Genomic DNA, 17,681 nt, shown 5'->3' with positions numbered 1-17,681 from the left:
ATCTTTCCTTGATATTTTGGGATATGGTTGCTCTTAACAAACAGACCAAAATACACCCAAGATCTAGTTTGTTGTTTTATTGTTTTACTTCTTGAGTTTTTCTTACTTTGTTTGCTTTTTGTTTTCTTCTGCATTTTTTTTTCTATTGTTCTGTTATTTTTGTCTATTCTCTCATTTTCTTCTATTCTTTTCTCAACATAATGACAAGATGGAGATATTCACCCCAAAAGAAAGAACAGAAGGTAGTACTCACTGCCAGGGATTTAATCAAAAACAGATATAAGTAAGATGTCAGAACTAGAATGTAAAATAACAATTATTATGATACTAGCTGGGCTTGAAAAAAGCATAGAAGACACTAGAGAATCCTTTAGGGTATAAATAAAAAATTCAAATCTAATCAGGCCAAAATTTAAAATGCTGTTACTGAGATGCAATCACAAATGGAGTCTCTAACAACAAGGATGAATAAGGCAGAGGAGTCAGTGACATAGAAAACAAAACGATGGAAAATAAGGAACGTAAGTAGAAGAGAAGAAAATAACAACTACTGGATAACAAAGGGGGCCTTCAAGAACTCAGCAATACCATAAAGCAACATAATTCCATATAATAGGGGGCCTCAGAAGATGAAGGGGCAGAATGTTCATTTGGACAAATTATACCTGAGAACTTCCCTAATCTGGGGAAGGAAACAGGCATTTAAGTCCAGGAAACATAGAAAATGCCACTCAAGATCAATAAAAATGGATCAACACCTCATGAAGTTTGCAAATCTCAGAGACAAAGAAACAATCCTAAAAGTACCCTGGGACAAGAGGCCCTTAACCCACAAAGGTAGACATATAACACTGGCAGCAGACCTGGTCACAAAGACCTGGCAGTCCAGAAAGGGCGGCCATGATATATATAATCCACGGGCTAAATGAGAAAAATATACAGCCAAAAATAATTTATCCAGCAAGGCTGTCTTTCAGAATAGAAAGAGAGATAAAAAGTTTCCAGGACAGATCAGCAAACAAACTGTTAGATATCAATTATAAGCATGTTTGAAGAGCTTCCTTTAACTCTTAAAGAAGCTGTTTTTTCACATATCATGAAGTGACAAGATGATCAAGGAAAAAAGTTTGATACATTTTAGTCATATTTTAGTCATATTCTGATAGATAAATATTTTCAACAACAAAAAGTGGAAGAGCATGGACTGAGATTTAAAACACTTCAGTTTCAGTCTTAGATATATAAAAGTGGGACGATATTTCAAACCCACTTCACACACAGAATAGTTGTACTCCATTACTTAATAAAGAATAAATACTCCATTAACTATAAAAAAAAATAGTTTCCAGGACAAACAAAAGCTAAAGGAATTTGTGAACACTAAACCACCCATGCAATCAATCAATCAATCAATAAACAAACAAACAAACCACCCAGATAAAAAATATTAAAGGGGGATCCTGCGAGCAGAGAGCCGAAAAGTAATAAAGACCAGAAAGGAACAGAGACAATCTATAAAAACAGTGACTTTAGAGGTAATACAATGGCATTAAATTCACATCTTTCAAAATGTACTCTGAATGTAAATAAACTAATTGTTCTAATCAAAATATATAAGGTATCAGAATGGATAAATAAAATAAGACCCAACAATATGCCATGTTCAAGAAATTCTTTTCAGACCCCAAAACACAACCAGATTGAAAGTGAGAGGGTGGAGAACCATTTACCATGCTCATGGACATCAAAAGAGGGATGGAATAGCCATCCTTACATCATACAAACTAGATTTTAAACCAAAGACTATAGTAAGGATGAAGAACACTGTATCATAACAAAAGGGCTTATCCAACAAGAAGATATAGCAACTGTAAATATTTATGCCCCTAACATGGGAGCAACCAAATATATAAACAAATAAATAACAAAATTAAAGAAACATGTTGATAATAATACAATAATAGTAAGGGACTTTAACACCCCATTCACAGAGATGAAAGATCATCTAAGCAAAAGATCAACAAGGAAACAAGGGCTTTGAATAACACACTGGACCAGATGGACTTCACAAATATATTCAGAGTATTTTTTTTAAAAGCAAAAGAATACACATTCTTCTCAATCGCACATGGAACTTTCTCCAGAATAGATCATATACTGGGTCACAAATCAGGTCTCAAGTTTGAAAAGACTGAGATTATATCATACATATTTTGAAACCACAATGCTATAAAATTTGAACTCAATCACAAGAAAAAAATTGGAAGGAATACAAATACATGGAGGTTAAAAGCTTCCTCCTAAAGGATGAATGGGTCAATCAGGAAATTAAGGAGAATTTTAAAAATTTATGGAAACAAATGAAAATAAAAACACAACTGTTCAAAACCTTTGGGATGCAGCAAAGGCAGTCTTAAGAGAGAAGTATAGCAGTACAAGCCTTTCTCAAGAAACAAGAACAGTCTCAAACATGCAACCTAACCTTACACCTAAAGGAGCTGGAAAAAGAACAGCAAATAAGGCCTAAATCCAGCAAGAGAAGAAAATTAATAAAGATTAGAGCAGAAATCAATGAAACCGAAACCAGAAGAAAGGTAAAACATATTAACAAAACTAGGAGCTGGTTCTTTGAATTAGCAAAATCGATTAATCTCTAGCCAGGCTTATCAAAAAGAAAAGAGAAAGGACTCAAATAAATGAAATCATAAATGAAAGAGGAGAGATCACAACCAATACCGAAGAAATACAATTATAAGAGCAGATTATGAGCAACTATACATCAACAAATTAGGCAATCTGGAAGAAAAGGGATGCATTCCTAGAAATACATAAACTATCAAAACGGAAACAGGAAGAAATAGAAAACCTGAACAAATCCATAATCAGCAAAGATATTGAAGCAGTAATAAAAAAATCTTCCAACACACAAGAGTCCAGGACCAGATGGCCTCCAGATAGAATTATGTCAACAGTTAAAGAGGAATTAATATCTACACTTCTAGGGATCCCCAGGTGGCACAGCGGTTTGGCGCCTGCCTTTGGCCCAGGGCGCGATCCTGGAGACCCAGGATCAAATCCCACGTCGGGCTCCCGGTGCATGGAGCCTGCTTCTCCCTCTGCCTGTGTCTCTGCCTCTCTCTCTCTCTCTCTCTGTGACTATCATAAATAAATAAAAATAAAAATAAAATATCTACACTTCTGAAGCTGTTAGAAAGAACAGAACTTCCAAACACTTTCTGTGAGAATAGCATTACCTTGATCCCAAAACCAGACAAAGACCCCACACCAAAAAGGAGAATTACAGATCAATATCCTTAACGAACATGGATATAAAAATTCTCATCAAGGTACTAGCCAATAAGATCCAACAGTACATCAAAAGTATTATTCACCAGTACAAAGTGGGATTTATTCCTGAGCTGCAACAGTGGTTCAACAGCTGCAAATCAATCAACATGTTACATCAATAAAAAAAAGACAAGAACCATATGATCCTCTCAACAGATGCAGAAAAAGCATTTGACAAAATACAGCATCCTTCCATGATAAAAACTCTCTGCAGTGTAGGGATAGAGGGAACATACTTCAACTCATAAAAGCCATATATGAAAAACCCACACTAAATATCATCCTCAACAGGGAAACACTGAGAGCTTTTCCCCTAAGGTCAGGAACACGACAGGGATATTCACTCTCTCCACTCTTTTTCAACATAGTACTGGAAGCCCTAGCCACCACAATCATACAACAAAAAGAAATAAAAAGCCTCCAAATCATCAAAGAAGTCAAATTCTCGTTCTTCACAATGGCATGACACTGAATGCAGAAGACCAGAAAGACTCCACCTAAAAATTGCTAGAACTGATACATGAATTCAGCATAATGGCAGGATATAAAATCAATCCACAGAGTCAAGCTGCATTTCTATACACTAACAATGAGACCAAAGAAAGAGAGATTAAGGAATCAATCACATTTACAATTCCAACAAAAACCGTAAGATACCTAGGAATAAGTCTAACCAAAGAGGTAAAGGATCTTTACTCAGGAAACTACAGAAAACTCATGAAAGAAATGAGGAACACATAAAGAAATAGAAAAAACATTCCATGCTCATGGTTAGAATGTCTATGCTACCCAGAGCAATCTACACATTCAATTCAATCCCTAAAGAAAATACCATCAACTTTTTTCACAGAGCTGGAACAAATAACCCTAAAATTTGTATAGAACCAGAAAAGACCTCAAACAGCCAGAGGACTGTTGAAAAAGAAAACCAAATCTGGGGGCATCACAATTCCAAACTTCAAGTTCTATTGCATTGCCATAATCGTGAAGACAGTGTGGTACTGGCACAAAAAGAGACACACAGATCAATGGAATAGCATAGAGAACCCAGAAATGGACCCTCAACTCTATGGTCAACTCATCTTCAACAAAGCAGGAAAAGAATATCCAATGGAAAAAAGACAATGTCTTCAACAAATAGTGTTGGGAAAATTGGACAGCTACAGGCAGGAGAATGAAACTGGACCATTTCCTCACACCATACACAAAAATAGACTCAAAATGGATGAAAGACGTAAATGTGAGATATCATCTATCTCCTAGAGGAGAACACAGGCAGCAACCCTCTTCTACCTTGGCCACAGCAATTTCTTTCAAGACAGGTCTCTAAAGGCAAGGGAAACAAAAGCAAAAATGAACTATTGGGACTTCATCAGGATAAAAAGCTTCTGCACAGCATAGGAAACAGTCAACAAAACTAAAAGTCAACCTACAGAATGGGAGAAAATATCTGCAAATGTCTTAACAGATAAAGGGCTAGTATCCAAAATCTATAAAGAACTTACCAACCTCAACATCCAAAAAACAGAAATCCAGTCAAGAAATGGTCAGATGACCTCAACAGACATTTCTCCAAAGAAGACATACACGTGGCCAAAAGACATAAGAAAAAAAAAAAACACTTAACATCACTTGGCATCAGGGAAACACAGATCAAAACCACAATGAGATACCACCTCACACCAGTCAGAATGGCTAAAATTAACAAGTCAAGTAACCACAGATGTTGGTGAGAATGCAGAGAAAGGGGAACCCTCTTACATTGTTGGTGGAAATGCAAACAAGGTACCACCACTGTGGAAAACAGTATGGCGGTTCCTCAAAAAGTTGAAAATAGAGCTACCCTACAACCTGGGTATTTAACCCAAAGATACAAATATAGTGTGATACAAAGGGTACCTGCAACCCAATAATTATAGCATCAACGTCCACAACAGCCAAACTATAGAAAGACCCCAGATGTCCATCCACAGATAAATGGATAAAGAAGGTGTGGTATATACATATACAATGGTATACTAGTCAGCCATCAAAAACACGAAATCTTGCCATTTGCAATGATGTGGATGGTACTAAAGGGTATTATGCTAAGCAAAATAAGTCTATCAAAAAAGATAATTATCATATGATCACTCATATGTGGAAATTAAGAAACAAATTAAGAAACAGAGGATCATAGCGGAAGAGAGGAAGAAATACAACAAGATGAAACCAGAGAGGGAAACAAACCCTAAAAGACCCTTAATCATAGGAAACTCAGGGCTGCTGTAGGTGAGGAGGCTGGGGGAGATAGGATAACTGGATGATGGGCATTAAAGACGGCATATGATGTAATGAGCACTGAGTATTACATAAGATGAATCACTGACCTCTACCTCTGAAACTAATAATACATGTTAATTAATTGAATTTAAATTTTTTAAAAAGTCAAAATAAAAATAAAAATAGCCCCCCCAAATTACTATGATTCTAACCATCAAACCCACTAAATGTATCCTCAAAGGAAAAGCAAAATGAGTATAATCTCAGTAATGAACACAAATACAAAAGTAAAATTAAAAATAAGTCAACATTGTAGCATCATACTAGAATCCACATAGACTAAGCAGGATTTACTACAGGGAATCAAAGGTAGTTGAAATTAGGAAATATAATAATAATAACTAGAAACAATTCAGAATGTCAATTATTCCACTGTAACTCTCATTTTTTATCATAAAATGCCCAAATAGGAAGGATATAGCAGCTAACTAGCTCTCTGACTCTGGGCAACAGAAATTAAAAGTCATATAACTTCTTAACCTCTGAGTTAAGACACTGAGATGCACACCACTTAAAGATGGACAAAGGGGCAGCCATATGAGGTCCACTATTCTTCAAAGCTCACTCCTTTTAGGAAAGCGGCACTCCTCATCCTAAGAACCTGCCCAGGGCAGCATGAGCACTGCGTACCATTCTCTGTCACAGCCAGGGTTTGAGCGTCCCCGCTCCCACATGCCACATCAATGACCTTCAATCCTTTAAGCCCAGCTACCAGCATCGGGATGGCCTCATCTTCACTGGAGCCTTCAAACAGATAGGACAATTGTTATTTTAAGTCCCTCAAAAGAAATAACCTCCCACTGCATGGTCAAGCTGGCTCAGAGCAAATGTACCATGGCCTAGTCGGCCGTAGTTCCCTCGGCCCCAAGTGTACAGCTCCCCTTCGGCAGTGATGGCCGCACTATATGTGCTTCCACATGCGATGTGCACCACATGCTTCCCAGCCTGCTTTCCAGAGAAAGCAGATATCACCTTAGGCTCTTCCAAAGGCCTGTGGAGAGAAAGGAAACAAATGTAAATGTCCTTTTATACAGATCCTATTAGTGATAGCAAAGAAAAAACTATCTGAATTACCTGGCAGAGTGTCAGAACAGTTTGGCCTTTCAGGTGCCTTATGAAGTAACTAAGGAACATAGAATTCGAACACCCAACACTTCCATGACTGTTTGTTAATTGAGCACCCAATGCCAAACATGGTATGCAGCAGGAATATCAGAACAGGTTTGTTAAAGACTTGTAAAATCAAGTCTAGAGCAGCTTTGTTTACAGTGGTGCAAAACAGTGACCCATCCATAGACAGACCACTCAGCAACAGGCACAAAGCACCTACTGACAGGCCCAACAACTTGGCTGAAGCTCAGGGATCCTGATACGTCAAAGAGCCAGAGATAAAATACCACTTGTGACAGAGGCCAGATCAGAAACTGGAGGTAGGGAGTAGGGGATGATTGCAAAGGGGTCCAAAGTAGCAGGGGCATCAGAAATGTTCTTTGTCTCAGTTGTGGCAGTTCCCCCATGTGCACACATTTACTGAAACTCATCAAACTTAAAACTAATGGATTTGTAAACCTCATACAGATGGTTAAAATGTATACATTTGTTAAATAAATGAGGAAAGAATGAAGGAGCAAGGTTTACTAATCACATTCAATCTGTATTTTACAAATGAAAAGAGGAAGTATGGACTAATGAGGTAGAAGTCTTAGTAGTTGGCTCTTCATTTCAAAACTAGTAAAATGCCCTATGCTTATAATCCAGAATATGATTGACAACACTCAAGTCTATCCTCTCCAAAGACATGGTTTACTACTTTGTGAATAAACGCACACAGAAGAAGGGACATACACAGGCACAAGGAGAGCTGAACAAACCTACTCTCATACCACTTCTCCTTCCTGTTCTTTTTTTTAAAAAAAAACAGATTTTATTTATTTATTCAGGAGAGACACACACAGAGAGAGGCTGAGACACAGGCAGAGGGAAAAGCAGGCTCCATGCAAAGAGCCCAACATGGGACTCGATCCCGGGTCTCCAGGATCACACCCCGGGCTGCAGGCAGTGCTAAACTGCGCCACTGGGGCTGCCCTCTCCTTCCTGTTCAGCTCAAGTTTCAACCTCCCAAAGTTTCCCTCCAACTCCTAACATCTCTACTGATTTTTTTTCCCTTCCCTCAACTCAAGCAATGGACAAGTTACTTAATCTAGCATCTAGCACTTAATCTCAACTGAGTACTATTTAATTTAAAAATTGTGCTTTGTAATTTAGTACAAATTACAAATGACATAAAGGAAGCCAAAAACTAATGTCTCCAGCCTATATCTCCATCTATCAAGTCCTAGGTGCCTCATCCATCTCACCCCTTTCTAGTCTGAGAATAACACTCATTCTTAAAAAAAAAAAAAATTCTAAATTCCATAATTAGCATTCCTTTGTTTCTAACAATCATTTTACCACATTTGTCTGAATCCCTTACAACATTGTCAAGTTTAGGATATTTCTGCTGAATGCTAACACCTAACAGACATTGCTCAGCTTTTTTGACAATTTGAGATTCTACCTAGGGGGGCCCACCTCCATCCCACCACAGTAAGAATAGGCCAGACACCTCTCAACTCAGCTGTTCATACTTCTAACCCACTTGAAGTGGAGTTGCATCTTCAATTTTAACCTAAAGCCTAAGTTTTTCTCCATCAAGCTCCCCACTCAAACCCGAAACATATAAAAGGGTTCCCACCACTCTGTGGCAGCTGTGGGAATTCTCCATTTTTACAAACCCACCATTTTGTTTCACTCCTAGTCTCTCACAGTAATCAAACGCTTCTACAAAATAGGACAGTAAGAAACTACAGAGGGTTATCTGGGTGGCTCAGTGGTTGAGCATCTGCCTTTGGCTTAGTTTGTGATCCCAGGGTCCTGGGATCGAGTCCTGCATCGGGCTCCCCGCAGGGAAGCTTGCTTCTCCCTCTGTCTAGGTCTCTGCTTCTCTCTCTGTGTCTCTCATGGATAAATACAATCTTTAAAAAAAAAAAAAGAAACTATTGAGTTTTGTACCTATGAAAATGGAATGGCTTAAGGAAAGTAGGATCTTATCTGATAGAGACATGTTGAAGTATTTCTGAATAAAGAAACAAGTAGGGATCCCCGGGTGGCGCAGCGGTTTAGCGCCTGCCTTTGGCCCAGGGCGCGATCCTGGAGACCCGGGATCGAATCCCACATCAGGCTCCCTGCATGGAGCCTGCTTCTCCCTCTGCCTATGTCTCTGCCTCTCTCTCTCTCTGTGTGTGACTATCATAAATAAATAAAAAATTAAAAAAAAAAAAAAAAGAAACAAGTAATGTGGGATTTGCTTTAGGAAACTCCACCATGTGGGGTATTGGTATGTATAGTTAAAACAGGAGTACCAAAGCTGGAAATTTTGAATATGGGAGAGAAGAACATGAAGGCCAACTGATGTCACCCTCTGTGATGTGGGCAGAACTCCCATAGTGTCACTCAGGGGCTGACATATCTTGACAGCCTTCTCCATCCTAGCCCTACATGTCAGAGCAAATGGAAAACAACCCAGCCACACTTTTCTTTTCCACCTATTCTGGATAGAGCAACTCAAAGAGAGAACATGTCAATTACAAGAAAGGGCCATACATACACAGTGTCCCCATGGCCCAGTCGTCCACCATCCCCGCAACCCCAGGAGTACACCTCTCCCGTGGCCGCCAGAGCCAGATAGTGGTGACCATCAGAATGGGCAGCAATCTTTACAATGTTTCTGGAGGCAAGACCCTGGACCAGCTGTGGAGCCTAGAACAGTACAAACAGGAAAAAAATTAGTAAGCAATCCTAGGACAATGAAAACGAAAACAACATGACTCTTCTCACTGATGCATCTCATTTTAACAAACCCTCCTCGAACTGAAAGAACATGAGGCTGCCATCCAATTGTCCAGATGACCTGCCCATTACCAACAGAGGAGTAGGCAGCCTCCAAGTAATGTGACATGACTAGGCCAACTCCACATAACGGAAATTCACAAGTCAAGGTGAAAAGCACCTTCCTTTAACAGGAACATGCTCTATCCCCATGAGGCCAAAATCTCTCATCTGTTACTAACTCCCCCCATAGTTGACTGAGTTTACACGTGGAAAACTAGTATACAAATGGAATCATGACAGGCAATAATAAGTGTTACTGTAAGGAGTTCCCAATATTAACAACTAAGAAATTCTGCCCCCAAATCTTGACAATGATTATTAAGATTATTAAATAAAAATAATAAAACAATGAACAAGTGTTTCTAAATCTTCAGAAACCCAATGTCTTAAAGACTAGAACTCTGCAGCACCTATAGTAGAAAAGTGTCCACAAAGGCAAGCAATCTGGGCCCAGGAACACCCACCAGTGTGTCACTATTGTAGGCCTGCGTGTACACGCGGCCATTCCTCGATAAGATCAAGAAGCGCTTCTCTGCACAGGCGATCTGCGTGACCCCCAGGTTGGCAAGTCCTTCACACTGAATTGGACCAATCACATTAGCGTAGTATTTCCATCCTATTAACCCCCATCCTATGACCTCTTGCAATGATCCCTGTAAGATAACAACATAAGTAAACATTTTCTTTATGGTAGCAAGAATATTTTCTTCTTAGTCAAAGAAAGAAAAATTTATGCTATGATTAACACTGAAATACCATAGGATAAAAACAAAGCATGTAAAGAAATATCAAAATAACTCATAACATCCCATATTACCTTAGTTAACAGGTAAGATGAAGTAACTGAACAGGTAATTAATTCTTCCACAGCATTTCATTTTAATAGAAACCACTAAAGAGAAATATAAAGAGGAAGATGGCAGGGTAGGAAGACCCAGGGCTCACCTTGTACAGTGTGGCCACCTAGAGAACACCATGGGTATAAATAACCCAGAAAGCAGCCCAAAGACTGGCAGAAGAGACTTTCTGCAGACAGACATAAACAAGAGGCCAGAGCAAAGCAGATCCATCCCCTTGGATAAGCTCTGGACAAGATCCCATTAAAGATCCCATCAAAGCAAAGCCTGGCAGTGTGCAAGCAGCCCAGACAAGGGCCAACACCACTCCAAAGTGAGTCCTGCTCCAGGGAGAGGGGAAGATAACCACACACCAGTCTGACCGCGACCCCAGCAATGGGCTAGAGGCAGGCAGTTAGTCTGACTACAGCCCCCATCCACCAATAAAAGTTTCTCAGGGACCAAAACAGGGCAAGTACGTACAAGTTTGGTGCTACCTGGTCTGGCTCGACTTGAGCCCAAGGCATCCCTGGACTGGCCCACTAACACCACAGGCACCAGACTCTGAACAATAGGCAGAGAACCATCACAAACTGGACTGAAGCAAACAGAGTTCAGCCACAACAGTAGGATACTCCCGTAGCAACACATATAGGAGACATCCTGAAGCACAATTTTCTGGTGAAAAGGAGACATTGCACTGTGGGGCCCTACAGGACCCCTTCTTCATAAAGCTATTACTCTCAAGTGCAGGAAACATAGCTAACTTTCCTAACACATAGGAAAAGACACAGCTTAGACAAAATGAGTCAAAGGAACATGTCCCAAATGAAAGAGCAGAACAAAATCACCTAAACAAAATGGAGATAAGTAATATGTCTGATAGCAAATATAAAGTAATGCTCATAAAGATACTTGATAGAATTGAGAAAGAAGTGCAGGACCTCCATGAGACCCTCCACAAAGAGATAGAAGACCTAAGAAAGAACCAATTAGAGATAATAAACTCATTAAATGAAATTAAAAATACACCATCAGGAATAAATAGCAAAAAAGAGGAGGGAGAAGAACAGATCAACAACCTGAAGGACAAAGTAATGGAAAGTAATCAAGCTGAGCAAATGAGAGGGGAAAAAATACGCAAAATGAGAACAGACCCCAAGGAACTCCGCAACACTGTCAAGCATAATGGTCACATGATAGGGATCCCAGAAGAAGAGAGAGAAAAGAGGGCAGAAGACTGAAGAGATAATAGCTTAAAACTTCCTGAATATGGGGAAGGAAAGAAAAATCCAGATCTGGGAGCCACAGAGAGCCAGCCCCCAACCAAACCAACCCAAAGAGGTCTGGCATCAAGACACAAAGCAAATAAGAGAGTCAAAAGAGAGAGAATTTTAAAAGCAGCAAGAGAAAGTAAAGCAGTTTACATGCAAACAAAAATCATGATAGATGCAAACATGGAATACTGAGTTGCTTTAAAATAAAAAAAGTTCTGTTTACTAATAGAGCAAGCTCCTCAGTATATACTGTGTAGTGAAAAGAACAAGCTATGACATGCTACCAATAACATTTATTCCAGAGAATGCTAAAAGGATATGTGAGAGACTAGAAAAGTAAAAAGCAGCAGGTGTAAAACCAGTAGATAAGAGGACAGGAAGGAGGAAGTAACAGCGTCTTTGCACTTAATTTTGATTTTTGAACCATGTGAATATACTTAGTTGGAAAAGAAACAAATGACTATGACTATAAAATGAAATTAAAATATACATCATGATAAATTTAAAAGTTAGGAAAACCTGGATACAAATCCAAATTCTTGTGTGACCCTGGAAAAATCCACTGCCATCCCATCCCATCCCCCTGATCATTGTGATGATCAGATGCAACTACATGTGGGAAGTCCTCAAGGGGCCTGCATGGTAGGCTCTTCATACATGTGGACTAGTGTTATCACTGCTCTTAGCAGCATCAAGACAGTTCATGGTCTGAGCCCCTACTTTACAAAAAAGGCACTGGAACCTCTGTGAGGAAGGCAGAATGGCATGCAGTTGTTTGTATAAAGGAGAGCTCTCTGGGGACACATCTCCTGATTCTAGAACTGGGACAATGGATTGGATCCTAAATCCCTGTGCACCTCAGCTTGCTCATCACTCATTCTGATCATTGACAACACCTTAAACCATATACAAGATTTAAAAAGCTATAAGCCAGCTCTACCCCCAACACCAGAGAAACTGAGTCTCCATATCAGCACAGAGTGAGAATCTAAGAGTGCTACTATCTATACAACATACAAAGAAGAAACACTGCTATCACACGTACCTTATGAGATGTTGGTGAGCTACACAGAGGTGGCATACAGGGAGTAGCCAGGCGGTCTAAATGGGCCATGACAACAACTGCAGTTTGTCTTAAGTCAATGGCGAGCTCATTGTCTTGTGGAAGAGTAAGGTACCTCAGGAAACTCTCATTGGGGCTCAGAGGACCAGACAAAAGCTACAGAAGAAAAGTAAACAGGCTTCTTGAGAATGGTGGAAAAATTAAAGTAACACAATTAGCCCTTAACCATTCTTTATATTTTGGTACTCAACAGTTAGGCATTATCTGTAAATCTACTCCTTTTGGTCATCAAATGAGAAGTGTTATTGATGCAGTGACACTACACATCTACATATTTACACATTTGCTATAAAACACTACACACAGCAGTGCCTGCACATTTTGCACATCTATTACCCATGTGCATACTCCACTCAGGTCAATGACATGGCCCAGACACTTTGTAGGCTCAACCCTCCAAGAGCCCTCAGAATACAAAGCAAGCTTCCTAGGAACACAGCACTGCACCTTAACCTGGTTTTGCAAACCAAAACCACTTATTTTAACCTAAATGCCACCCACCCTGGAGTAACCTAATGTTACTCGCACATTAAGTAACAAATATAATTCTTCTAAAAGCAGAGTAGCCTTATTCCCATTAAAGACTGCCAAGTGATAGAAAAATTAACTTTATAATGGAATGATGACCTTTGTAGAAAAGACCTCTAAGATCGAACGTGTGTCTCTAAAAAGCAGCAGTCCCAGAGTTCAGACCCAGGACATAGGCAGGCCCTTCTCTGTGACCAGCCTTACTGTTCTAGGACTAAACACAGTGATGACTTAGGTGGCATGCTCCACACAATGCCCCGCACATAGGAAGGGCCAACAAAAAGTAAGCCACTATTTTCAACGCTCTTTTTCTAGTATGTGTTTAAGAGTATGCAGATCAAGGACACCTGGGTAGCTCAATCAGTTAAGCTTCTGAATCTTGATTTCAGCTCAGGTCATGATCTCAGGGCTGTGAGATCAAACCCCAAGTTGGGCTCTGCTTTCAGTGGACTGAGTGTCTGCCTGTCTGTCTGTCTCTCTCTTTCTCTGTCATTTCTCCTCTCCCTCCCCACCCCCTCTCCCCGCACTCACGCACTCACACACACATTCTCTGTCATAAATAAATAAATCTTATTTAAAAATGTGTGTATGTCAGACTTAGTTCTGTGCTGCAATCCAGCTGGCATTCACTGATCTGAGGTCTTCTCCATAAATGGTATATGGAAGAGCATGAAAGAGGAAGACTTACCTGACTTCTCCAAGCTGGGTCAAAACAAATAAACATAAACCACTAAGCAACCTCATGGTAAAGCAGGTCCCTCTGAACTAAACACACACTCTATCCCACACAAGCTAAGCCTCAACTCCTTGTGCTACCTGCCCACATTATCATTGCAAGTGCCCAAAAGGACCTGCTTGACTCTCACACTTTGTTCCTGAAATATTGTCCAAATTTTTACCCATTTTCATGCCTTCTAACTAACTCCTTCACGGAGATAAGCATGACTTCTTTACATCTTCCTCAGCATCTTAAACTCACTCCCCATCACAGCCAAAACACAGCCAAACCAAGTTTCCAGGCCGCTAGAAATACACAAGCACTAAACCCACGAACGTGAAGGGCTCAAGGCTCCAGTTCAGCAGGAAGAAAAAAAAGCAGCAGAGGAATCTCTCTAAAAGTTCAAGCTGATACATGTCAAGAAATACATTCTTCCTACTAGGTACACACAATCCAGAACACACACAGAGGTCACGTGCTTGTGTGATACTCTACCACAGCAACTGAAACTCACCCCATGATAGCCCATACCTGTTCCACACCTGACTCACTGCTGTAATCACCAAATACACACCCTTCCCCTAGAGACAACTATTGCCACAGATGTGCACTCCCATCTTGTTTATAAAAGGCTAAATAACTCTTTTAGAAAAACTGAATCAAGGTAGCTACTTAAATGCAAAATCTTGTTATGATACTTACGTGAGTGTCACCCTCTATATGAGGGGCATCTTTACTGCAGATGATGCTCTGGAATCTTTGCAGCAAAGGGAGAAGGGGGGCACTGGTGCCCTGGGCAGACCGCTCATTGTCAGTTTCCTGTGTCCCACTGTCCCACAGTTGCAGCAACAACAGGATGGCAGACAACATTTGGCTGAAAGAGAAAATATCTTTATTCTCTAGCAAAACAGATTAGTTTTTATCACCATGGTCTGTCAAAAATAAAAGCAAACAGCTAAATAAAATAGAAATACTTTAGATTTGAAAGGATACCACTAAAATAATACCAAAAAAATAATTCCTGGCAGTAAAATCAGTGAATCAATACCAAGATTTTAGCAAAGATATCCTTCTGAGGATAAGAAATATAAAACCAGTTAAGAAACTCAAACAGTATTTAAAAAAAAAAGAAAAAGAAACTCAAACAGTACAATTTTTTTTTTAAGTAGGCTCCACATCTAGAATGGAGCCCAATACAGGGCTTATACTCACAACCTTGAGGTCAAGAGCTAAGTCGAAATCAAGAGACAGGGTGGCTCAGCAGTTTAGCACCAGCCTTCGGCCCAGGGTGTGATCCTGGAGTCCCAGGATCGAGTCCCACATCAGGCTCCCTTCATGGAGCCTGCTTCTCCCTCTGCCTGTGTCTCTGCCCCTCTCTCTCTCTCTCTCTCTCTCTCATGAATAAATAAATAAAATCTTAAAAAAAAAAAAAAAAAAGAAAAGAAAAGAGGGGATCCCTGGGTGGCTCAGTGGTTTAGCACCTGCCTTCGGTGCAGAGCATGATCCTGGAGTCCCAGGATCAAGTCTCACGTCAGGCTCCCTGCCTGGAACCTGCTTCTCCCTCTGGCTGTGTCTCTGCTTCTCTCTATATATATATCTCTCATGAATAAATAAATAAAATCTTTAAAAAAGAAAAAAAGAAAAGAAAAGAAATCAAGAGTCAGACGCTTAGCCTACTAAGGTACCAAGGTATCCCTCAAACAGCACTTTCTAAAGGGAACTTCTAGGATCTTAACTGATGGAATAAAGATCATCTGAGGAAAATTCAAAGGACAAAACAAAACAAAACAAAACAAAACAACTCCTACATTACTAGAAAATTGAACATAAAAAAGTGAAGAAAACATAAGTGTACCCAGGTTAGACAGAAGAGAAAGTCCTAGGAAGTGGTTCTTTGATTACAGAACACCACACATTTTCTACAATCACAAATGATTCAATGAAATAACCATAAAATGAAACAAATGTTCAGATACAGAGACATTTCCCTGAAATACTCCCAGCCTGTGACTCTCCTCACCTCAGCGTGCCTCTCTGCACAGCCAGCTCTAACAGGATGGCCAGGGCCAGGTGCTGGTCCTGCAGAGGGATGCTTCCAGGCCCTTTGGTACCAGGTGTTCCATGAACATCCCTGAATTGACAACAGTAGACCCAAGAACAAAGTAACATGTGATCTTAAAAACAGCATTTTTATTTTTAATATTTAGAATCAAGTTTCTGAGACTTAATACTCAAATTTAATCCGAGATTTTAAAGTATACAATTAATTTGTAAACATTATTGAACGGATTAATTCAGATACTATAAGATGACTACATTAGAAAACATTCCAGCATCCATAGCATAAAATTCTTTTTATCATTATTCAAATCATGGGTAGAAAAATGTTTAGATGTTTCCACTTTCAATGACATGTATGGCTATTAGAATATTAACATCCCTCTATGTAAATGTAGAAAAATCAACTTCTAAAACCACCTGGCAAACACAAGCAAAATGTCTATGTGTATTTTTCTCTGATCAAAGAAATATTTCAACTTTTCCCCAATGATAAATAACAAGTCTTCTTAACCCAAGATGGGGAAGAGAGGACCTTCTGATATCACCATTACAGTTGAATTTTTGAAACTACAGTTGACCCTTGAACAACAAGTTTGAATTGCACAGGTTTATTTATACAGATTTTTTTCAATATATATATATTGAAAAATTTGGGGACATTTTCAATAATTTGAAAAAACTCACAGATGAACTATGTAGCCTAGAAACACCAAAAAGTTTAAGAAAAGATTAGATATTATAATAAGAATACAGTATACAATACAGATAATAACATAAAATATTTGTTAATCCACCGTCTGTGTTACCGGTAAGGCTTCCAGTTCACAGTATGCTATACGGATTTTAAACTGTGTGGGGGATAGCACCTCTAATCCCCACAGGGTTCAAGGATCAAATTCCAAGCCTACTTCAGGGCCCACGGCCCTAAATCTTGCTGCAATGCCTTCATCAGCACGCTAGGGAGGGGAACTCATAGCCTGTTGGCATAGAGACCTCGGGTGTCCCTCCCTGAATACCGAAAGGACACAGCAGTGACCTTAGGCAAAAGGAATGGGAAAAGACTCACTTTTGCTCTAATTATGCCTTTGCTGCCGAATTATATATTGACTATATACATTTTTCTTTAAATTTAAAAACAGAGGCAGCCTGGGTGGCTCAGCGGTTTAGCGCCACCTTCAGCCCAGGGCGTGATCCCGGAGACCCGGGATCAAGTCCCACGTGAGGTTACCTGCATGGAACCTGCTTCTCCCTCTGCCTCTCTCTTTCTCTGTCTCTTGCATGAATAAATTTATATATTTTAAAAATAAAAATAAATTTAAAAACGGTTAACAAAAACATATAGCACCTAAGACCAAAGTTCATGACTTTCCTTACAGAAAAATGATTCACGTTCAAAAAATTTTTACACTAAAATGAACAGATGCAGGTTTAAACATTTTGATCTTGGGTGGTTATTTAGTCCTACATTGTCTATTAAAACAACACCCATCACTCAGAATGACAGCATTCACATTCTCACCAAGAAGCACACAATAGGT

General features: G+C 39.5%; 1 protein-coding gene across 9 annotated transcripts in view; it reads right to left on the bottom strand.

Moving 5' to 3' along the window:
* HERC2 (HECT and RLD domain containing E3 ubiquitin protein ligase 2) overlaps nt 1-17,681 on the bottom strand; it is a 243,305-nt gene that overhangs the window by 168,429 nt on the left and 57,195 nt on the right. For all 9 annotated transcript variants that reach the window (XM_072795339.1, XM_072795287.1, XM_072795295.1 and 6 more), the window contains 7 exons: nt 16,103-16,213; nt 14,785-14,956; nt 12,759-12,932; nt 10,065-10,253; nt 9,317-9,468; nt 6,504-6,661; nt 6,301-6,414 (listed from right to left, as the gene is read on the bottom strand). In XM_072795339.1, the coding sequence (XP_072651440.1) occupies nt 6,301-6,414; nt 6,504-6,661; nt 9,317-9,468; nt 10,065-10,253; nt 12,759-12,932; nt 14,785-14,956; nt 16,103-16,213 (1,070 nt within the window). The remainder of the gene's footprint in view (nt 1-6,300; nt 6,415-6,503; nt 6,662-9,316; nt 9,469-10,064; nt 10,254-12,758; nt 12,933-14,784; nt 14,957-16,102; nt 16,214-17,681) is intronic.

Source organism: Canis lupus, chromosome 2 (assembly GCF_048164855.1).
Source record: "Canis lupus baileyi chromosome 2, mCanLup2.hap1, whole genome shotgun sequence".
Lineage (NCBI taxonomy): Eukaryota > Metazoa > Chordata > Mammalia > Carnivora > Canidae > Canis > Canis lupus.
Note: the sequence above shows the minus strand (reverse complement) of the source record. Positions and strands in the feature narration are given on the sequence as shown.